General features: G+C 50.3%; 2 protein-coding genes across 4 annotated transcripts; both read right to left on the reverse strand.

The window, feature by feature from the left end:
* Positions 1-5: 5 nt before the first annotated feature.
* On the reverse strand, positions 6-13,580 carry PPCDC (phosphopantothenoylcysteine decarboxylase). 2 transcript variants are annotated; one of them, XM_018923280.3, is made up of 6 exons: positions 13,351-13,580; positions 11,509-11,673; positions 7,448-7,543; positions 5,089-5,217; positions 3,218-3,386; positions 6-607 (listed from the first exon to the last, which is right to left on the reverse strand). In XM_018923280.3, exons 2-6 carry the CDS (start codon positions 11,659-11,661, stop codon positions 522-524), a joined length of 633 nt encoding a protein of 210 aa, XP_018778825.2. In that variant the 5' UTR covers positions 11,662-11,673; positions 13,351-13,580; the 3' UTR covers positions 6-521. The 2 variants fall into 2 exon arrangements, with proteins under 2 accessions (XP_018778825.2, XP_009096480.2); XM_009098232.4 differs by having other exon boundaries at positions 13,341-13,580.
* Positions 13,581-14,695: 1,115 nt separating this feature from the next.
* On the reverse strand, positions 14,696-21,981 carry SCAMP5 (secretory carrier membrane protein 5). Of its 2 annotated transcripts, XM_050978669.1 has the most exons (8): positions 21,885-21,981; positions 20,764-20,850; positions 20,276-20,351; positions 19,902-20,030; positions 18,069-18,225; positions 17,314-17,415; positions 17,033-17,150; positions 14,696-16,924 (listed from the first exon to the last, which is right to left on the reverse strand). In XM_050978669.1, exons 3-8 carry the CDS (start codon positions 20,280-20,282, stop codon positions 16,730-16,732), a joined length of 708 nt encoding a protein of 235 aa, XP_050834626.1. In that variant the 5' UTR covers positions 20,283-20,351; positions 20,764-20,850; positions 21,885-21,981; the 3' UTR covers positions 14,696-16,729. The 2 variants fall into 2 exon arrangements, with proteins under 2 accessions (XP_050834626.1, XP_030084451.1); XM_030228591.2 differs by lacking the exon at positions 20,764-20,850.
* Positions 21,982-22,321: the final 340 nt, after the last annotated feature.

Genomic DNA, 22,321 nt, shown 5'->3' on the forward strand with positions numbered 1-22,321 from the left:
ACTCATCAGGGGCAGGATTAAAAACTCTTTTTTTATTAAGTTCCCAAAGGGAAAATCTGTTTGGACAGTGACTCCTGCTGGGAGGAACATGCAGCCAGCACAGCTATGGACCAAGATTTGGAGCGCAGGAATGGTCCAGGAGACACTTGCTAGAATGGCTGGAATTACCCTCCAGAATTTACAGGGCCTTTTCCTCTCTAGAACCACAGGAGCTCAAACACCTTCTTCAGCCTGCCCAGAACAGAGCAGGTGTGAAGCACTGGGGGCTGAGCAGCCTCAGGAACAGTTACTCCCAAAATACCACAGGGTTCTCCACACTAAAGCAGCACATTCTTGGCTCTGGTTTTTGAAAGTCTGTGGTGAGGTACCACATTTCAGTTTGGCACCAGCTGGAAGACAACCCTTGGCTCCTTCTGTTGGAGAGCAGCTAAAGGTATGCATGCCCAGCAGAGCCCAGCTTCCTGCTGGCTTTATCTCCAAACCATCAGGAAGGCACAAACCACCATTTGCATGCCAAAACATCAGCTCTGCCTTGGCACATCCCGTTCTTCAAGGATCCTTTTAACTCTTTCCACGATGGTCCACACTTCTGCCATGGCACCTCGGCCTGCAGGGCAAGAGCAAAACCACATGGTGAAATCCAGGGTGGGGGCAACCTAAAGAAAGTGTGTGGAGCAAAATTCCCTATCTCACCTCCTTTCTTGAAGGTATATTTCAATTTAAAATTGTGTGTTTTCAGAATCTTTCTGAAGTGGTCTTTGCCTATACAAAAGACTTGACAACTCCTCACCATTCCCTTGACTCTGCCTGGGAGAAAGGGCCTCCATTAGAGAAAGCTGTTGTGGATTCCCACCAGCCTGAATCCTGGGAGCAACTCTTGGAGAAGGCTGAGTGCTGGACAGAACAAAATGGAAAGGCTTTTCCTTTGGGCCTGGTTATCTGCCAGATGAACATCTAATCTATGTTGTGCTGCTGCATTCCTCTGAAGCAGTTTTAAATTCAGGTTCAGAATTTTAAAGCCTGAGATGATGAAATCACCTTGTCTAACCTTGTGTGCTCAACTCAGCACTGGGAACTGAGGCCATTCACTCTTCTAATTTGCCTGGAGCCGAGGAGATGCTTCTCCCACAGGTATTTGTCTCTTGGAAGACTGAAAAGGAGTCTCTCTTGGTACTTTATCCTGCTGGCTAATTGATCTCATAACTTACTGCTCAGCAGAAATTAGTTCTGGGAAATGTCGTTTTCCTCTTTTTCAGACCTGTAAATCCCAGAAGGTCTGGAGCATCCTGTGGACAAGCTGCAGGCAGATTTGGACTATTCTGCTCTCCTAAGCTCAGGGAGAAGAGCTGCACCTGACAAGAGACATTCCTCTGCATGGTTTGGCAGAGGTACACCCTTCCAGAACACTTCCAAGGCCTGTCTTCTTCCTCCACCATCCACTACTCCAACACCTCTGGCAATTCAGTGCTGGATTTTTACATTTAGCAAAGCAAACTCTTAGAGCACAGCTCAGGCCTACAGGTGGAAATCTGACAGTGTGCCAGGCTCCAGAAATCCAGCCAAGGACGATGAAGACAATGGCAGTATGGAAACTATCCAGTCAAGAAAGTCAGTCTGGTATTCTAACTCTTTTAGCTGGACTTTCTGTCTAAACCCACCCTTTACTAAGGGAGAAAAATTCATCAGATAAAACCTGGGGGCAGTAAGGATCTGGTGCATTTCAGGTGAGACCCAACCACATGGGGTGAGGAAGAGAAACCTCCTAGAGCAAAACAAACCACAACATCAACAGACAAAACTGATGCAAACCTAGTCTCTCCTGCACCACATGTGTGAGCTTTGCTACGTGCTGCTTGTGTGGAAACCAGGGAAACCCCTGCGTGGATGGAAGCCACAAAACCAAAATGAGTGTGGAAGAGTCTGTGGGGTGAAAGGCCTGAGAAAAGAGGAAGGGGTGAAAAAACGTCAGTTGTTGAGACTAGTTAGGTCTTCAGAGAGATGGAATCCATTAGTGTCCTGCCATAATCTCCCTGCCAGGAGAAGTGCTGGTGTTTGCCATCAGGAAGATCTTGTTGGGAATTGACTCACGAGCACAAGTGGAGTCCAGTCAGATGAGGCTGCTCCTCCATCCCTGTATCCCTCTCCTCCAAGCTCCTTCAGGAGTTTGCTCTCACAGCTGAGACAGCTGAGCTGGATATGAAGAAATTTGATGTAATCATGTCTAAAATCCCAGGGGAAGGCTAACCATCCAGGATATTTCAACTGATGTCTGAGTTACTTGACCACACTTACCTAACTGCAAATATTTCTTAGTTTTCAGTTCAAAAAGTACAAATTCATGGAGTCATTGCACCTACCTAAGGATTCCAAAACCAAGCCAGGCCTAGAATTTAACCATGAGGGACATTTTAACAGCCTGTCTTTGTCACAGACTGTTTATTGGACTGACAGGGTGGTTAAAATCCTGCTGGAGCCAGGGCTGTTACATAGAAGTAGGTGCAGGCTGTGGCTAGAACTAAGGCACATTTTACAGAGATTTGCCCAACGAAATTTTAATAAAAAAAGCAAATCCATTCATCCAAGTGGTTTGTATCAAAACCCTTTCCAAAAGTCAAAAAACCTCCATTTAAAGCAAGCTACTAAAACTCAAATGAGATGATTATTTCTTAGCACTGCAAGCTATATGTATTCAGTCTGCACTTCCTCCACACCCCTCTTTCACTTCACAGAACTCTGGTGTCAAAACCCCAAATCAAAGCTTGTTTGGGAAGCTGAAAAGTAACCCAGGCAACAATAACAACAAATGTTAAATGTGTGTCCAGCTACAACCCCAGCCACATCTGCAAAGGGTTTTCTCACTGTCTGCACTCAGGGACAAGATTTAATCCCAGTGATGGAGCTGAGGAACTGAGGCACAATGAAAACAGCCCCCAGTCCCAGCAGAGGGCAAAGTCAGGACACCCAAATCCCAGGCTGGTGAAGCTTGCCACAGAACCTTCCTTCTCTTTGATCTCCTATCTTCCTGAATGAGCATTTCTCTCCAGTATCAGGCTCAGCTTAAAGCTCTTAAGGCTATTTAAAAATTAATGGCAAGAGATAGCACAGGGCAAAGCTTCAGCTTGTTTGTACAAACCATGGCAGTTCAGCATCTCCATGACCACACAACAAAAGGTAGGACATGGTAGGGAGAGGGGCAGGAGCCAGGAAAAGGACTGACCTTCATCTCCACACACCAGTTTCTTCACCACACAGGGGATCTCCATGTAGCCAAAGGCCTTGAGCTGCTCCACGTGGCGAGCTGTGATGGGGTGCTCCCACATGGCCGTGTTCATGGCTGGGCAGAAGAGCAGGGGTTTGCTCAGGTCCCAGGCGCGGATCACACAGGTCTGCAGGAGAAGCCATGGCAGGGCTGGGATCTCCTCACTCCTTCCCATCCCTTTGCTGCACCTTTTCAGCCTGGCTGCCGTTTTGTCAGTGCAGCTGGGCTAACCCATGGGCTGAGACTAATTTGTAGCACATTCCAGCCAAGCTCATCTCTGACGGGCAGGAAAGATGGGGGAGGCTAGGCAGAGAATAAATCCCAGATGCTCCAGCCAGCAGCCCAAGCTGGAGCAAACCAAGCTGGAAGAGGATGTGTACAGACTGTGTGGGACACAAAGAAGCTGAGAGGTGGCCATAGATCTTACTGGCTACAAAGACACCTCTGGGGCAACACTTCAGCTAACAAAGCTGAACAATGAAAGTTGGCAATGAGTCTTTCTGACATGAAATGCCAGCTGGATCCATAACTCCCTGCACGGGAAGCAGTGCTGCTTCCAGGATACAACAGAGGAGAACACGAGCCCATATGGGCTGCTGCAGGAGATGCTGGCAGGTTACAAGGCATCTGGCAGCTCCTGTGTGCTACAGGCAATCAAATCTGACTCCTCAGCACTTTCAGATAACCCAGGATCACCTCATCCCCTTGGAAAGATAATGCTGGTTGTTCTTAGTGCAACGTCCATCGGATTCCCCGGCCCGGCAGCATTTCAAACAAAGGAGCTTCCAAGGGAGCAGCTCTGCCCATCCTTTTTAATACCCTATGACTTGAACCCTTCCCAGCACAAGGAAATCTCATGGAATCTGTTCTGAATTGCCAACCAGCACCTTCAGCACTCACTTCCCTTTCCTGGAGCTGCCTCTTCCCTTCACAAGGCTTCCAAAGATAAGCAGGAAGGAGCCTGTGAAGCCACACATCCCTGACTTCCATCCTGAGCTCTTCCCTCAGCAGACCTACAAGGGACCCAGAAGGACAAGACACTGCTTGTCCCTCCCATAGCTCTTTCTGGCTTCTCTCAGATCCCCAGTGATCTGCTCTGGGTGGATTTTGTTCATTTATATGCACTTCTTACCCAAAAGGCTGTAGGTCACATAGATCTTCAGCTTCCTGAGATCTTTTGTGTGGTTAATGCCTGGCCACAAAACATTCAGCCCTGCTGAAGGTACCCAGCACCCAACAAAGAAAAACACTCCCTTTAAATACACTTTCTGATTAGGCTCAAGAGCCTCAAGAGCCCTTTAAATACCAAAAAACAAGCCTGAACAAGGAAAATCCTCTGTAGTTGAGGCTGGGAGGTAAGTGGGCATGAACATGTCTCAAAGTCTGTGCCATGTTAGGTGAGGGAGGTGGTGAAGTAGCAAGGAAGTAAACAGTTTTATCTGATCTCACAGGTGTCTTTCCAGATTGCATTGAAAAAAATGTAGAGGAACTCAAAAGGGAGTGAGTGTGTGTTTGTGTGTACGAGTGACAGAGAGAAAGGATGGAGGCAGAAAGAAATACCACCCTCCAGAAAAAGCAGGGAACACAAAGCAGGGCTGGGAAATGAGATGAGAGACTGAGAGAGCTGAGAAGTGGGAACAGATTTCAGGGAAGGAAAGAGAAGGAGCAGGGGAACCATGCTGGGGAGGAGACAGACAAGCAGATGAAGGGGGAGCAGAACGTGCAAATCTCACTGTTGGTGAAGCTGCAGAAGCACCAAGGTTCCATGAAGACAAGGTCAGGCAGTCCTGAGGGGTGGCAGCAGTGGCAGGCAGAGCCTGGGTACTCACCAGCAGGTTGTCACAGATGCCATTGGCGACCTTTGCCAGCGTGTTGGCATCCAGAGGTGCCACCACCATGAGGTCAGCCCAGCGCCGGAGCTCAATGTGCAGGACGGGGTCTGAGCGGCCCTTCCACAGCTGTGGGGGACACACGGTGGGCAGCACCAAACCCTCACACACCTCATCAATCCCACCCAGGAATCACAACTCCCGATGGAATTCCTATGGAATTATGCTTACGGAATTTAAGGGATGGCAGCGGATCAGAGGATGGGGAGATCCTTTCCCCACAAGACAATTCACAGGTTTCAACTCACAGCAAAGAGCTGTCCCCATCCACAGCATCCCTTAGCTTTGTAATTATTCCTAAGAGCTCCATTCCTCAGCCAGCTGAGCCAGGCAGGCCCAAAACAGGGTACATTTCCTGGGGAACCCATGTGATTTATAAGTTTCACATTGAAGAGAAGCTGCCCACTGGTTTCTCACGAGGTACAGACCCCTAACTGAACAAGTCACTTTTAATTAGGATGCACAATCCTACTCACACTCAAAGCAGCAAAGGGAACCCTCCTAAGTACTGCAGGGAGCAGTGTCCTGTCGCCTTTCTCCACCATGGATGAGGTTTATCCAGTTTGGCACTTCTCTCCTCTCTTGGCTCTCCGAATCACAGAATGGTTTGGGCTGGGAGGGACCTTAAAGCTCACCTTGTCCCACGGGCAGGAACACCTTCCACTTGACCAGGTTGCTCCAAGGCACATCCCACCCCTGAGCACTTCCAGGGATGAGGCAGCCACAGTTTCTCCTTGATACACTCTTGAGTGATTATTTCTCTTTTCTCTAAAGCCCAGAATTGCTCAAGTAAACCCTGGTCTAAGAGCTCAGTTAACTGGGAAAGAGTCCTGAGAAGCAGCAAACAGCATCAGGTGCTTATTCCCCAGAGGAGACCCAACCACAGGCCAGCACAGGCTGTGTCAGGGCCACAAACTGCTCCTCCTCTGAGTCACGGGAAGCCACAACAAAAAGGCAGCATCCGAAAAGCCGGGGCTTCCTGAACACCTTTCCCACCTCCTCCACTCACTTCTATCCTTTCTTGTTTCACTGTTAGCGTGAAGGATCTCACAAAGAGATGCTGAGCAGGCTGTCACAGTGAGCCCAGAGGAGGCCATCAAGTTGATCAGAGGGATGGAGCAGCTCACCCATGAGGAAAGGCTGAGAGAGCTGGCAGTGTTCAGCCTGGAGAAGAGAAGGCTTTGGGATGACCTAATTGTGTCCTTCCAGCGCCTGAAGAAGCCAGCAAGATGGAGGGAGGCTATTTACAAGGCCCTGGAGCAACAGGAAAAGAGGGAATGGCTTCCAACTGTCAGACGGCAGGGTTAGATATTGGGATATTGGAAGAAATCATTCACTGTGAGATGGTGAGGCCCTAGCACAGGTTGCCCAGAGAATCTGTGGCTGCCCCATCCCTGGAAATGTTCCAGGCCAGGTTGGATGGGGCTTGGAGCAACCTGGAATAGTGGAAGGTGTCCCTGCCCATGGCAGAGGGTAGAACTGGATGAGCTTTGATGTCCCTTCCGATCCAAACCATTCAGTGATTATTTCCCACCACAAGAGCTCCGTGCCTGCTCTCCTGTGTGCCAGCAGACCTCAAAGCCTGACCTGCAGCTCTTCTATCACCCCACTGAGGGATCCTCAGAAACAATTGCCTGAGGCTGTAGCACCTTGGGATCCAGCAGGTATCCACCAATCCCTGAGACCAGCCAGAAAGTTTCCTGGCCATTGCCATGTGTGTGTCTCTGTCCTCTTAAAAGTGATGCTCATGTGTGAGCAGGAATAGGGGTAAGGAGAGAGCACCTTATGCTCAGATCAGCACTGCAAAGCAGGGATGAAATGTATGGCAAAACAAATCTTGATGCTTGTACAACGAATCTCTTCATACTCAGAGAGCCTCAAAGTGTGTCAGTAAAACTGCAGTGAGGAGAAAAAGCCGTTTCACAGGGAGCAGAGATGTTCACAGCCCTGACAGCTGAGCTAAGGAGAATGAAGCTGCTGCCTGCGTGACAAGTATGACTCATGACAAGTACCAAACTTGCTCACCATGGCTCTGCAGTGGCTGTCTTGACATTTCCTAACACTCAGAGCAGCTCAGCTGACCACCCTCTACCCTCCCTGCCTGCTGCAGGACAAAATCCTGCACTGCATCAGGGCAGCCTCTCTCTTCCTCCTCCTTTACAGCACGTTCTTCAAAAGCCACATTCCAAACATATATTACTACACCAAGGAGTGAGTCTTGGCTCAGGTTTAAAAAAGAACTAAGTGTGGTTTCTTGCAAGAAAACTTAGGAATGCTTCTATTTGCAAGGACAACTCACCTGCCACTCCTCTTCATCACCATAGAGGGTCACAGGAATCTCCTGGGCATTGTAGAAATGCTTTGCTCTCTCAGTAGTGACCACCTTCACCTCGAGCTAAGCAGAAAGAAAAAGACCACTGGTTAGACTTGAGGACAATTTTGAAGGGTTTGTGGCTTCTCAGAGAGCCTCCCCTCTTCACAGCTGAAAGGCCAGGCCACCACAAGCACCCACAGGAGCCAGAAACTCATTTCAGGTCTACCTAAAACAGGCAGGTCCTCACCTGCCAAGCAAGAGGGAAAACCTCTGTGCAGCTGTGTCCATAGCACAGGGCTTCTGTGCAGCAAACACGTGGGTTTCACAAAGAGAGACTGGGTGAACACAGGAGGGCTCTCTCTGAAATCTCAGATAAACCTTCAAAGCCACTGGAACCTTCATTCATTGGTGTCTGCTGGGGAAAGCCTATCCCATCCTTCAGGTGTTTATCTGACATGCACTTACAAAAGGTGCTAAGGTGAACCTCGTTTCCCCCTGCAGAAATCTTCCCACGTGGAAAAGGGGCCTTTTCCCTGTTTTCTATGTTTCCTGCAGCTCTGATAAATGTTGCCAACACCTCCTGCTACAGGCAGTGAACCAGAGGTGGCTTCCACATACCGGGATCAGCCAGTGTCAGCTCTGCATGCCCTGACTGCCCATGTGGGACATGGAGCTGAATTTCCAGCTGCAATTCCTCCCAAGGATGTTCTTTAAACTGATCAACATCAAAACACATGGATGGAGCACTCTGAAGAATGGTAATAAGATGAACCTCAGGCTGCTGATTACCGTGAAAAATACCCCTTTTTCCATGGTATTGGCCACTGCCTGCTCCTTCCAGCAACTCCCAGAACCCACTGCATGGTTCTGTTGATCTGACAGTGAGATGGGGAGAAATCAGCCTCACCAGCAGCTCTCTCCTGCTGGAAAGCAGTGCCTTGAGGTAGAAGACTGATGAGGCACTTGGTGTGTGCACTCCTTGCTACAATCAACTGCTGGAAACCTCCAAGCTCCAAGAAGTACTCTGCAACAGCAGCAGTGATGTGACAGAGCACATGAATCCAGGTCCTAACACCATTTATTCCACTGGGAACCAGGCAGTGTTGGCTCCTTGAGACTAGGATAGCAGCTAGGAGCAGTGGAAAACCCCAGCCTTGGCATATTGTGCCTGCTGGTAATTTCCCCCATTTTCTGAAGGGAAAGTGACAGGATGCACTGCACATTTTTGGTGCACAACACATTTTTGGTACTGTACATTTGCTTTTCTGCCTCTTCTAAATGTCTGTTTTTCTTGAAACACCCCTGACTGGGAATGGCAGGTGTTCACAGTGGTTTTGAGCATGAAGATCACACTCATAGGCATTAGCTAACTATTATTTCCATGCTAACCTCACCCCACAGGAAACTGCTCGAGCCAAGCAGCGACACCCACAAAGGTGCTATCTCTGCTCCGCTGCGCCGCAGGCTTCGGGCGAGGTGTTAACCTCAGTCTGCAAAAAATTTATTGAATTATTTATTTATCTGGGGGGTTTGAAGGCCACTGTGCAGTTTGAAGGAGATGGCTGCTCTCAGAAATATTTTTTTCAATGGCAGCATTTCATTCTTCCAAGCACAAGCCCAGGACTAGGGAAGAGCTCTGGCTGTCGAGCACTGCATTCAACCATTCCAGGCCAGAAGGTTCCAGAGGGACGTTGAAGGAGTCTGACTGCTGGTGGCTGAAATCCCACCAACCCCCAAGAAAGTTGTTTTGTGAGTTAAATATTCTCCCTAATGAAGGTTTTCTGCTGGGGTGGGCTCCTGGTTCCCTTGTTCTCAGCAAGTCCTTCAAGTGCCTCCCAGATTGGGAAGAGGGCAGTGTTCTCAGGATTACTTCAGCCTGCACAGTTTATTCTATTTACCTGGCACACCCTCTGTTTGCCTGTGGATATCTTCAACAGCAAAGACAGTTTGGCCACACTCAAACTCCCTCACTGGAGACAGTTTAGATTAGTTAAAGGTCTTTGGCTTAAGCCAAATCTCCAAAACAAACTTTACCACAAAGCCCATGTTCAGGCAACACTGCTGGTCTCTGATAGAAGATCTTCCTGGCACAGCCCTTTCTGCTCAGGGTAAGGAGGTGCATGTGGCTATTTTTTAATGGCTTTCTCAGTTCTGACAGCAAAATCTTTCCAGACAGCCTGAGCACACGAGCTCCTCTGTTAAATGGCACCTACAAGCTGAGGCCAGAGGCTGCCTGGCAGCTGCACAATGAAGTGAAGGGTGTGATTTAAACCTGAAATCCAGGTGACATCCAGGAGCTTCAAGAGCAAAACATTTTGCCCACCAAAAAGTCTGTCCTTGCCTTTCTTTAACCTAGGATCACAGACTGGTTTGGACTGGAAAGGAAGTTAAAGGTGTTCCAGTGCCACTCCCTGCCATGGGCAGGGACATCTTCCACTATCCCAGGGAGCTCCAAGCCCTGTCCAACCTGGCCTTGGATACTTCCAGGACAAGTCAAGGACAATTTGAGCAAAAGGCAGTGAGCTCTCACATCCACTGGCACCCTCGTGGAGGTGTTAAAGTTTAATGAGCAGCAAAATCACTCTGCCAAGTTGCTCACCACAGACCATTTCAGGCAAAACATCAATTTAAACTAACCACTCTGGTTGCAAGCCTGTGACCACATCTCCTCTGGTATCAAAGCCAGATTCTGCTCCTGCCCTGCCTGCTTTCTAAAGTTCTGCTCCAGCAGTAAAGAAATTGATGCAACAGCCTGCTGCAGCATCAATAAATGCCATGGGAAAGTTACACTGACTCAGCAGGCCCTGAAATCACAGCAGAAATGAGTAAATAACTTTGATTAATAAGCTTTTATAAACTCCTGGATGTCTCACTTTTGCTTTTTCTGCCCTAAAATCAGTGGCCACAATCTGCACTGGATGTCAGAGACCTCTGGGGCTGCACAGAGAGCTCGAGTCCAGCTGTCTGCAGCTTTTAATTAGGAAACAAACACTCAGAGAGAAGCAAAGGGTTTGAGCCACATTCCTACCACAGGTCATATGCATTCTGCCTGCCACCTGCACAGAAGGATGTCCCAAGCTCCAGGAGCAAAGGAAAATGGAAAATAGCCAAGTTAATCCATGAGGGAGAGGATTAGAAGATCTCTATCTCTGGCTCTGGGCTGGCCACTCCATTCCTTGATGTCATTTTTCTTTGTCCTTATCTCAGGCTGGGACCTTTGACCTCACCAATCACATGGGGCCAAGTCATAAATTAACTGAGGCCTCCCTTTGCCACACATGCCTCACCTCCAGCTCCCTTTCCAGCTTGGGTAACAACCTCAACCAGACAAAGCAGCACCTCCTCTGCCTCTACTGAATGGACCCACAAGGTACAGCCTCCCAAGGCATCCCAAAGGATATTCATGCAGCAATCTCATCAATAAAGCTGCAGATTTCAGTGCACCCTTTTGCCCCTGCCACTCTTTTCTTTCACTGCTCCAAAATATTTCCTCCATTTCTAAAAACCTGAAAGTTTTCTATGTTTAACTTTATCCTACAGCAAAATAGCACATTTCCCTCCCTGATCAGGCACCAGTGGCCCCTGCTGGGCACCTCTGTTACTCCAGACAGCAAATATTAAAAAAAAAACTACACCATCACATATAGCAGCTTGTGTTCTCCATTTCTGGTTTCACAAGGTCTGTTTTCCCTTTTTGGATCACATTTGGAAAAGCCATTTCCCACCCATGGAAAACTGCAGTACCCTGGAGATTTCAGAAGTTTCAGAAGCATCACCTCTGTCTGCAATCACATCTGATAACTTGACTGACAAGGACAAACTCCATGATAAAAAAAAAAATACCCAAAGCAAAGACCTTTTCAAGTATGAAATTATTAGAAAGAAAAAAGAAAAAAAAATTAAAAGCAGGTGGAATCTTCCTCACAGACATTTTTGAACTAAGGGGCCCCCAAGGAGGAACTTGTCATTTCAGCAGAAGCCAGGTGATCACTCCCCAAAACCAGAGTATAACTCCAACTTCACAAAGCTCCAAGAGCTTCACTCACCCCAGGGATTTTCAGCAATTCTCCCACCAGCAGGGGCAGCTTGAGGGCAGCCACGCTTCCAGTCACTCCCAGCAGCACATGGAATTTTTCCTGTGCCACAGATGAGCTGTTTCCTGCAGGAATGTCTGGTTCTGGCAGGGAGATGGGCTCCATGCTCCAATGCAGCTGTGCAGGCACAGGAAAACAAAGACACTGGGCTAACAGAGCCTCCAAGCACAGCTCCAATCCCAGCACATTCCCAGCAAGGGGGATCTGACCTGGACCCTGCAGCACCCAGAGCCACCCAGAAAGATGGGATGACTCTGGGTCATCCCCCAAATGTCACTCATCCCACAGGGATTTCAAGCACCAGCAGAACTTTAAGGGCAGCTCAGTGGATAATTACATTTTTCCCTCAGACTCCTAAAATTTGAGCAGAGAGGCCACAAAACTGCTCTGGTAAAGTCCATACCCTCCAAAATTAAGATTCCCTCATGTTGAACATGGTCCAGAATTTAGGGCAGATAAATAAATCAATTCGGGGTAAAATTTTACACCAAGTTCTCTAAAGGCAAACAAACCCCTGCTGAGATGCTTTCCCTCTGCACTCTCTGGTGATTAATAAATGCACAGAGAAGTCTTAATAATTAAAAATGTGGGGCCTCACTGCATGCACAAACATCTTATTTCTCACTGTGTCCCTAAATATTAACAGCAGCAATAGAAATAATTCCCTAGCAGCTCTAATTCAGGTCTGCTGCTTCCTCCTGGCCTCCCTATGCTGCTGCCACACTGATAAAAACCAGAAATTCATGTTTTGGTGGGGAAACTGACACGTATATCTCAAATAAAATCAATTAATGATTAAGCAGCAAATAGCAAATTCAGTTCTTGAAAAATCACTGCAACCAGTGAAGTTTGTTCCACTTTAGTGACGTCCTTGTTGTTCAAACTGTTTGGAATCACTTTGGGTGGAATGAAGAAGATGGACACAGGCTGTCCTGATTTTTGGGAGCAACTTAGAGGTTGGAGAGAAGAATTTCACAGGATCACAGCCTGGTTTGGGCTGGAAGGGAAATTAAAGTGACCAAACTCCACCTCCTGCCACGGGCAGGGACACTTTCCACTAAAAGCCCAATTTCAGCTTAATTTCAGCTTTGCTGATTAGCAAGGGTAATTAAGAGGTGGCAGAACATTGTCTGAGAGATTTTAATGCTACCACCATGCTTCACATATTTATCTGTATCTAATTAAAATCAGATTATTATTATTATTTATAAATAATTAAAATTATTATCTATTTAAAGCATGCTTAGGATGTTCTTAAAATGTCCACAATTAATTCCACTGAATGATCCACAAATTAAAGGTGCAAATGTAGCAGGACATTGGCTGAGAGATTTTAATGCTACCACCACGCTTCACATATTTATCTATATCTAATTAAAATCAGATTAGCATTATGATTATTTATAAATAATTATTATCTACTTAAAGCACCCTTAGGATGTTTCCAATTAATTCTACCAAAGCATCTACAAATTAAAGCCTGGGTACTAAAACATAAATTTTTAAGTAAGAAATTTTCAAAATGCTTATAAATTATAAAGTAATGATAAAAAGAATAAAATTATAAAACAGTGATTAAAATGGTAAAATAATGATAAATACGGTAAAACAATGGTAAAAAGGTGAAAATTTTAAATGGTAAAAATGTAAAAATAACGGCAAAAAATAGCAAAATAGAGGTAAAAATTATAAAATCACGGCAAAGGATTATAGTAAAAGCTGTATGTATAGTAATATATGTAACATAACGATAAAAAAAGTGCTGGGCCGCGCTTTCCTCTTACCCAAACACACCTGTGGGGAAGCAGCCACTAGAAAACAAACTATTTACAGGCCCTTAAGGGTTAATTAAATAGACTTTTAATGCGGTAGCGGTGCTGAAAACGGCTCCAAAAGGCCACACAGCAGCACCGAGAAGCCGCAGGGTTCCCCAGAAGGTGACAAACAGCGCCCGATACCGCTCCGGGCAGGGCCGGCAGGGCCGTGAGGGGAGCGGGGCCGTGAGGGGAGGGCGGACACGGAACGGAAGTGGGGGGTACCAGGAGCCCGCGCACGCACGGCGCTGATTGGTGCACGCTGCTCCCGCCCCCGGCGCTGACTGGTCTGCTCTGCTCCCGCCCTCGACGCTGATTAGTGCGCACTGCTCCCGCCCTCAGCGCTGATTGGTGTGCACTGCTCCCGCCCTCAGCGCTGATTGGGCGCGACCGGCGGGAGGAAGGGGGGTCATGGCAGCCCCTCACGGCCCTATCCCGGGTTATGGCGGCAGTGCTGCCACCCGGGAGGGCTCTGTGCCCCTCTGTGCCCCAGTCATGGCCACGCGAGAGATCTCGCGAAGGGCAAGCAAGTGGCTTCAGGCTGCTCAGGAAGCAGTCTTAAAGGGGATTGCAGCTCGTGGCAAGGTTTTGGAATGTAATAAAAGCCAAAGAATCTCGGCGTAGAAGGCGTATAGGGAACGGGGTAGAGGAGAGGGTCTGAGGCCCCTCAAGTGACAGGGGTGATAGCTAAGCCTAGGAAAGTGCTAGAGAGTGAAACCTTTCCTATGGGATTCAGGGCAGCCACACAGAGCTGGCAGGGGAAAATGGATTAAAGGACCAAGTATTGTCTGAGGCACAGACAGGATGAGGGGGAATGGCTTCCCATGCCAGAGGGCAGGATTGGGTGGCATACTGGGAAGGAATTGTGCCCTGGCACAGGGTGCCCAGAGCAGCTGTGGCTGCCCCTGGATCCCTGGAAGTGTCCAGGGCCAGGCTGGACGGGGCTTGGAGCACCCTGGGACGGTGGAAGGTGTCCTTGCTGGAGGAGCTGTAAGGTCCCTTCCCACCCAAACCATCCCATGATTGGGCATGACAGATCCAGCTCAAAAGCATCAGTTTTTTGGACATCCCTCTGATATTGGCTACGAACAAGCAGCAAGGACAGCAAGAGAGAGCTGTGCTCTGCTGACTGCAGGACGTGGAAGGCGACAGAGACACCTCAGGAGAAGCCCAGGTGTGTTCTATGAGAGGCCTCTTGCCCAGCAGCAGGAACAGCCCGTCTCTGCCACCCCGTGGGCTTCAGGAGCACCACGCTCTGATCACACCCACATCAGCCCCACCTGGAGCAGGGACAGCTTAGAAATAACCAAAGTGAGAATGAGGGGTTGAGTTTCCCACTGGGGCAACGTTTCAGCGGTCACACACTCAGGAGACACATCGGAGAGGAGGGTTAGGTGCTGAAGCAATGTCTGTTAGTTACAGCTCGTTACAGTTATTATTGATGCATCTTATTGTCAATGCAAGAGGTGAAGTCACTTAATCCATCATTTCTCAGACACGGATGACAGAGCACGTGGTTTGGCAGAGTAAGTTTTAGGCGAGCTAGAAATGGATTGCACAATATTTAAACCTGATTAAGTACATAATAGGCTTAGCAAAGGATTACTTTTCTCCTGACATTTTATACATAAATATATATACACACACACACACACAGACAGGCATTTTATCAGTAGCTGCATTTTAGTCTGGTCAAGAGACAACTGCCTATTGCAGAATGACTGGAGTGACACCCTTAAAAACGAAACTAGTCTTGGTGTGCTTTGCTGGAGAAGAGAAGGTCCTTTTTGGGGTGATTCTCAGGGGTAGGGGCTGGAGGGGACAGACACGGGGCTGGGGACTCGCACAGTCCTGGCTGGTGGCACACTGAGCTCCTTCCCTGTCCCAGGCAGGAGATACTGGAGCCAAAGGGTTGGATTGGATTCTGTTTGGGCTGCTTTTCAAGGACTTGGAGAAAAATTTGGCTTATTTAAAGTGCATTTAGATTTGAAAAGCATCTCAGAGAAGTAGCTTTCCCTACTCCTGCCCTGCAGCATCCATCCCATTTATGCTCCCACACATAATCTTTTCCAGGGTGTGCCAGTCACCTTCCCCAAGATGTGTTGGTCTGAGCTCAGCTGCCTCCTGCTAGGGTGCAGGATCATTGTTTAATGTCCAACATCCCCAAATTGGGCAGGGATTCGGGCCTGACAGGGATTTCTGCACCAGGAAAACACAAGGCCCCATCTCACCACGCTTTTCAGGAGTGCAGGTGAGCAGGAGTCCTTCCCTCCAGCCTGGAGGTTTCCTTAAGAGACTTAAATTAGCACAAACCTCCAAAGCTAATGGGGACAAATCTTGGCCTGGCTATTTCCATGAGCAGGGAGACTGCTTGGATGTGCTGGGATTCAGGGTGGCAAGATTTGACCCGCAGCCTTTTCCCAAGCCTAGGTCCTCTGAGGAACACTCTGTTGCTTTTACAGCTGCTTTTCAGAACAGAAGCCTTTAAAAAAAAACAGACTCAGGATGCAGAATCTGGAATGGGATGGTTGTATCCCACAGGGAAAACCTGTCCTTGCTCCCCAACACACACACACGCGTGCACACACACACTGGTCCTCCACGTCAATTGTAAACTACTCACAACACCACACACTGAGAGAAGTTGTAGATCCTGAGCCAGGGTGTAGATTAGGAATCTCTTGGCTTCCAGCATATCAACAGCAGGATTGAGGGTTTCTTATATTTTTTCCCTTTTTTTTTTCTTTTTTTTTTTTGTTTTAATCCTAAATCAGCCAGCCACCTGCTAGTTAAAAAGCAAAAGAAAAAAGGAGAATTCCCAGGATTGCTTGCCCTTGCTGAGACAGTGGCAAGTGGCTGGACACTACCAACTGAAAGAGAAAACTCACACACATCAAAAACCCGAGGTTCGGGGCTTATTCCAAGAGGGAAGATGGGTGCTGGTTGCTCTTTTTCCCTTTTTGGGGGCATGGGGGGGCTTTTGGCTGATGAGGTTCTAACGTACACCTATCACCACAGTAATTAAAAAACCACCACCGTACACTATTCCACAGGGAAAAAGAAGACACGTGAACGGACACTGACTACCACGCACAACAAGAGCCCTGCAGGTCAACTCACGGCCTCTTCAGAATGAAAAAGAAAGGAGAAAAGAAGAGCTCAAGACAACAAAAAAAAAAAAAAAAAAAAAAAAAAAAGGAAAGGAAAAAATCCCAAAGGATCTCGTTACAAAGACAGGAAAAGAACCACCATTATGGTACACTCTGACTTTCTGAGACAGCTGCAGAAACTCGGCTCAGGCTTCCTCCTCCCTTTTTCCCCCCCAGCTCTTCCTCCCGAGGACAGAGTCCCGCTGCTGCTCACATCTCGTTGGAGTAGGTGTAGTTGGGGGTGGCCGAGTACTGCGTCTCGTGCTGCATCATGGCGCCCTGCGCCGCCCCCATGGCCGCGTTCTGGGCCGCCTGCTGCACGTGGGGATTCTTCCAGGCCCCCGTGGTCCACTCCTCCTGCGCTTTGCTGAAGCTCCCGCCGCTGCCCCGGTAAAACTTGTGCACCTGCAGGGAAAATCCAGAGAGGCTGAGCACCTGCGGCCGGCGCAAAGCTCCCGGGGTGGCAGGAGGGCCACCCAAAGCCATGTGGAAGCCCTGTTTTTCCTGCCATACCATGGTGAGAGCAATGAAGGAGAAGACTGCCATGGCTGTGAAGAGCACGGTGGGGATCAGCATCACTACAGCCGAGCCCACGTTGGTCCCAAAGAAGGAAATCGCTGCGATCCAGCCACTGCAAGGAGATGGAAACAACCGGTTCATCATTCACCAGCTCTCCCAAATTGCCAGCAGCCCTCCCAGCTCCTCAAACCATCTTCCCCAAGGAGAGAACCAGTAAGGACACTAAACCACCACAGTGACCACCCTTGTACCCAACACAGCAACATTTTCCTTACCAGACCCCCCATCCAGGGATCCCCACTGCCTGGATAATGCTGATCACCAGCTGGGCCATGAAGGTGAAGAAGAAGGCCATGAAGCTGAAGGAACTGTCTGTCCTGCAAGAGAAGGTTCAGTCACTCCTGCACCTCCAACCCCACTGCACTCCAAGGGAAGGGAGATGGCTCCGGCGTATCAGACCTGGCCATGGTTTAGCAGGAGGGTGATGGAAAGAAAAATTAAAGGCAAAGGAGAAACTGCAAGAGGCTGGAGGTGGTCAAGGGACACCTGGGAAAGCCACGGGTCACCAGACCCTTCCTATGGCTCAGTCAGCTGGGCTTGAGGACATCTGTGTTGGGACACAGCTCTCAGCTCACACCACCCCACATGGGGAATAAATACACCCCTAGTTCTCTAGGTTTGGGGACTGACCTTAGCACCCTGGGTAATCTGTACAAACACCTCGAGGATTCGTGGCAAAATATGAGATATGCCCCAGGGATGAGAGGGAAAGTGGCACCCCAGCTGCATCCTCACCACTGTCCCCCACCACTGCACAGAGGCACAAGGAAAGTGTCCTTACATGGCCTGATGGGGGGTTTGGCCCCCAGGAAATCCCAAACACTCTGGTTTTGAAGGTGAGAAAGTAAAGCTAAAGGGCTGCACAGAAAGGAATTCCCCCAGTTAGTCAGGCAATGCCCCAAGCTAAACACTGACCGTTTACGAAGGAAAACAAGGCAGAAAGAAGCCAGGCTCAGGTGCGACCACTTACTTGAAAGCTTTGTAAATAGGTCTAAACCAGCAGACATAGGAGCAGGGCGTAAAGAGAATGAGCCAGAGAATTGCCAGTCCAAAATTTACAGCTCCGCCGCCTCCAATGAGCCACGCGAGGCAGCCCACGAGATTCACCGCCAAGGTGATGCTGTTCACTGCAAACACACACACACACACAGAGCAGAGTAGCACGGATGCAAGGGTGGCACTGAGACACCAAGGACCCCGACCCCAGGGACGCGGCCTCAGAGTCCTGTCCTAGCTGGACTTGCCTTAAATTAAGCTGGGAGCACACTCCCGGGCTGGCTGGGCCGAAAGGGGTTAGGCCTCAGCTGAGTGTAACAGGAGGAAAATCAATGTATCACTCAGAATTGTAATTCCCTAAGCAGTTCCTGGGCTCTGAAGATTGGCAGGAGTTGCATCCTCCCGCTCCTATCCAGCCGGGACACATTTCCACTATGAAGGAAACTGGAGGAATTGTGAAGTTTTTTGCTTGCTCCAGATACATCTTTGCTGAAGGAGCTTGTGCAGGAGCTCCCTGAGCACCACTGAGAGCCAAAATCCCGAACTCTTGACCCCGCCTCGCTGGTTCAGGGGGTGACACATTTCCCTCGCCCACCCCTGCTCGAGATCAGGCTACACAAGGGCTCTGACTATGAGTCCCAGCTCAGCAGACACAGGACAAAGCAGAGAAGGCTCAGCTGCATTCTGACGCCTCCGAGTTCGGAGAATGATTCATTATTTCGACGAGAGTGAAAGCCCTCCCACCACCGCCTGCCTGAGAGCTGCAGCTGGCAAGGCAAGGAGCTCAGCTGCCCTAAAGGACATGAAGAGACCTTCCAGCCACTCTGTGCTGGGTGTCTGAGGGGCTGCTGGGGAGTAAATGACCCAGAGAGGATCTCCAGAGGCAAAACCCAAGGGACAGTGACTTGCTCTAAGAGCTGGTGCTGAGGAGCTCTGCTGCATTAAGAGGAAGAACATCCTGGTTGGGATGGGGAAGGAATTGAACACCCCCAAGAGAGCTTCCACAGGGAAGCACAGCTTTTTTCTTCTCATGCCTTAAAGAAGTGAAGCCTCCTGACATGATGAAGCCACCTCAGGGTCACCCTCCTGACAGGACACAGCTCCAGGGATGCCAGCCTGGTGCCATGGCAAAAGCAGGAACACACAACCTCTGTGGTGTTAGCTCAGCTCTTCCTAACCTGCCCCTATAAAGCACAGGGCACTCCCTGGGCACTGGTGCTTCCAAAGTTCAGGGGAAATGCCTGATAAGAGAACTGAGTTATTCTAGAAGGAAATGCAATGCTGGTGCCAACTTGCCCTGAGCTGTGCACACTTCTACCTATGCTGGGGTGTGACCTCTCCCTCTGGCTCTGTTCCCTGCCTATGTTTGGTGAAGAAGAGAGATCCAGGATAGCTGGAAGGGCTGGAAGCTGCTGACAGCTCTGTTAGCACAGCACGGCACACAGAGGCATGCAAGAGGAACAGGCAAGCTCCAGGAAGCCTCAATCTCCACGTTTTGGGGAGCAGGCACACCAGCACTCCCGTCTGAGCCGTCTCCTCCTTACAGCAGGACATCAACAGCACCACCAGTGACTCTGGGACACTGAGCCAGCTCCACAGCTCCATCCTGGAGGCTGGAAGGGCTGGGATCCGTGGGATGCTGCAGCCCACCTCTCATTCCTGAGTTTTAACAGGAGACACCAAGGCCTGGAGGGGGAGAAGGGCTTCCCCTGACCTTGCCCTGCCCTTTCAGCTGGCAGCTACCAGAAGAGCAGCCTTTGGAGAGGCAAACAGATCCCACTGGAGCCATTCCCACACGGCCACTCACGCATCCAGAGGTAGTAAAGCCGCTTGGCCATGGTCCGGTGCTGCGGCGGGATCTCCGCATCGAAGTCCTGGTAGAAACATGGCTTCAGGGGGATGAACTTGGGCAGGGGAGGGAAGTTGTTCACCTTTTCTGCAAGGAAAAGTTTCACTGGTGTCAGGCACTGCCCAGAGCTGAACAAAAACCAAGACCCCAAGAACGGTCAAATTTTACACAGGAGTTAAGGATTTCCTATGGAAACTGCCACCAACCCACCCCAAAGGATCAAATTCAGCCTTCACTGGCCACACAGATCCTGTAGCCCTGGACACTCACCACCCCACTGGTGACTAACAAGGTGACATTATGGCCACAATGATCTCCTGAGCACCCCATACCTGCCATGCTGGCACACACTCAGCCTCTCTGCTCCTCAGGAAAAATACTTGGGAAAAACGTGGGAGCTTAGCAAAGCTGGAGGAGAATGAGACAAAAAAAGGTTAATTGAAGTGGTCAGGGACGTCTGCAAAAGCCTTCACCTTCCCCCCATTCCCAAACAACTCAAGGACAGCAGTTGGCTTCACGTCTGTGACACTCTGGACTATCACACATCCAGGCTGGCACCTGGCTGGCAGTGTGATAAATCCTGGCTCCTCTGGCTCAGGCTTATGTGCCAGTTAAGGCAGAAGATTACAAGAGGATCCAGAGATGTGGGGCCTCCCACTCCCAGCTGACCTACATCCAGGAGAGGGCCAGGTAGGGCAGCAGGGAAAGGAGGTGGCTGTGGGCAGTTTGAAACCTTAAAGTTCATGACCTGGCCCCAAAATAATTCTTTAAAAAAATGTATTATTATTGTTTTTTGCTGAATTCCAGCACAGGGGACTACCTGGCTGCCTCGTAGCTGCAGTCTCTGCAAGCCCAAGCCAAAAACAAGGCCAAAAACGGAGCAGAAAAATCAGAGCAGAGAAATCAGCTGGAAAAAAAAAATAAATCAGTGGCGATTGTCACTAATGAGTCACTTGAGTGCCTGGCTTAACAATTACTCATGTCATCTGGCACCTCGTTCCAGAGCATGCAGGTGGGAAAGAGGGGAGCTCGCTCGGCATCCCAGGACCATCCCAGACCATTCCATGCTCACCTCTGTGCCAGATGTGAAAACTACAGGGAATTAAAGCAGAAAATTAATCTCTGAGGTTTTAAACAGAAACGTGAAGATGGCGTATCCCCACCTGCCTGCAGGTTTTGCCCTTTCCCAGCTATCCAGGCAGCGGCCAACACATTTCCCAGGACAGGGGGTCCCGGCAGTTGGTGCCTGCGGCTCCCGGGAGGATTTAGGGGGCTCTCTCTAGGGGTCTTTTCGCATCCCTCAGGGCTCGCCGTGCCCGACATCCGCCGGCAGCCCCCGGATGCTTCCATCCCGCCAGTGCTATAAATACGAGCTCCTCGGGCGCGGTGACGTCCGCCCGGCCGCCCCTACCCACGTGTGCTGGGAGCGGGGACACACGGCCCGGCACCCCCGGCCCCACAGCCGCACCACCGTGGGGCGAAAGCACCGGGACAGCGATACATTCGGGTGGGGTTGTTTTTGCAAAATGAGGGATATGGTGGAGTGGATGGAAAAAGGACGGGGATCACATAGGGGATGGCACCGAGAAGAAACCCCTGTGGTGCGCGGGGTGCGTTTGGGGAGGGCAGGCAGGGCTCGGTATCGCTGCCCCTGCGTTTCCACGCGTGAAGGGCTGCATGCCCCGCGCATCCCCACCTCAAAGCCGGCGCAGCCTCCCAGCAGCGGCCTGGATCGGGGAGAAAGGCGGCCCAACCCCCGCTCGGTCCCCGGTGCACCCACGCGGGTGCAGGGTCACCGCGGCTGTCCCCATGCCGCGCATCCCCCCCCGCAAGCGGGGTGCAGAGCGGGAGGTCGGTGCAAAGGGCGGTCAGCCCCCTCGGGGGGAGCATCCAGCGCCCTCACGCCGAGGCGTTTCCCCCCTCCACATTCCCCGGACTCACCACGTGGCGTGACCCGTTCCGTCCCCTCCGGTCCCCGGCGGGTGGCGGCGGCCGCCCGCCCGCCCGGTGCTGCTCCTGCCGCAGCGACCGCGCTCTCGCGAGACTGCGGCGCCGCCGCCACCTGGGCTATGGGCAGCGCCGGGATCTCGCGAGAGCGCTCGCCGCTGTCCAGGGTCCTGATGCCGCCGGATGGAGGGGCGGGGCCATGGGGAAGGGCGGGGCCGAGAGTAGGGGCGGGTCCTTTATGGGGGGCTCTATAGGGCTGGGGGCTCCATGGGCCTTGGAGTGTTCTATGGAGTTTTGGGGGCTCTCTAGGTCTGGGAGTGCTCCATGGGGCTGGGAGTGTTCTATGGAGCTTTGGGGGCTCTCTAGGCTGGGGGCTCCATGGCGCTGGGAGTGCTCTATGGAGCTTTGGGGGCTCTCTAGGCCTGGGGGCT

The sequence above is a fragment of the Serinus canaria genome, chromosome 10 (genome assembly GCF_022539315.1).
Source record: "Serinus canaria isolate serCan28SL12 chromosome 10, serCan2020, whole genome shotgun sequence".
Classification (NCBI taxonomy): domain Eukaryota; kingdom Metazoa; phylum Chordata; class Aves; order Passeriformes; family Fringillidae; genus Serinus; species Serinus canaria.

Coding starts and splice junctions, on each gene's coding strand:
- PPCDC (XM_018923280.3), bottom strand. CDS start 11,661: ATGGAGCCCATCTCCCTGCCAGAACCAGACATTCCTGCAGGAAACAGC. Junction 7,544..11,508: donor AATTGCTGAAAATCCCTGGG/GTGAGTGAAGCT, acceptor CTTTCTGCTTAG/CTCGAGGTGAAGGTGGTCAC. Junction 5,218..7,447: donor GTGATGAAGAGGAGTGGCAG/GTGAGTTGTCCT, acceptor TGTCCCCCACAG/CTGTGGAAGGGCCGCTCAGA.
- SCAMP5 (XM_030228591.2), bottom strand. Junction 18,226..19,901: donor GCTTTACTACCTCTGGATGC/GTGAGTGGCCGT, acceptor GTGTGTTTGCAG/TGAACAGCATCACCTTGGCG. Junction 17,151..17,313: donor ATCCCTGGATGGGGGGTCTG/GTAAGGAAAATG, acceptor ATCTCCTTGCAG/TGGCTGGATCGCAGCGATTT.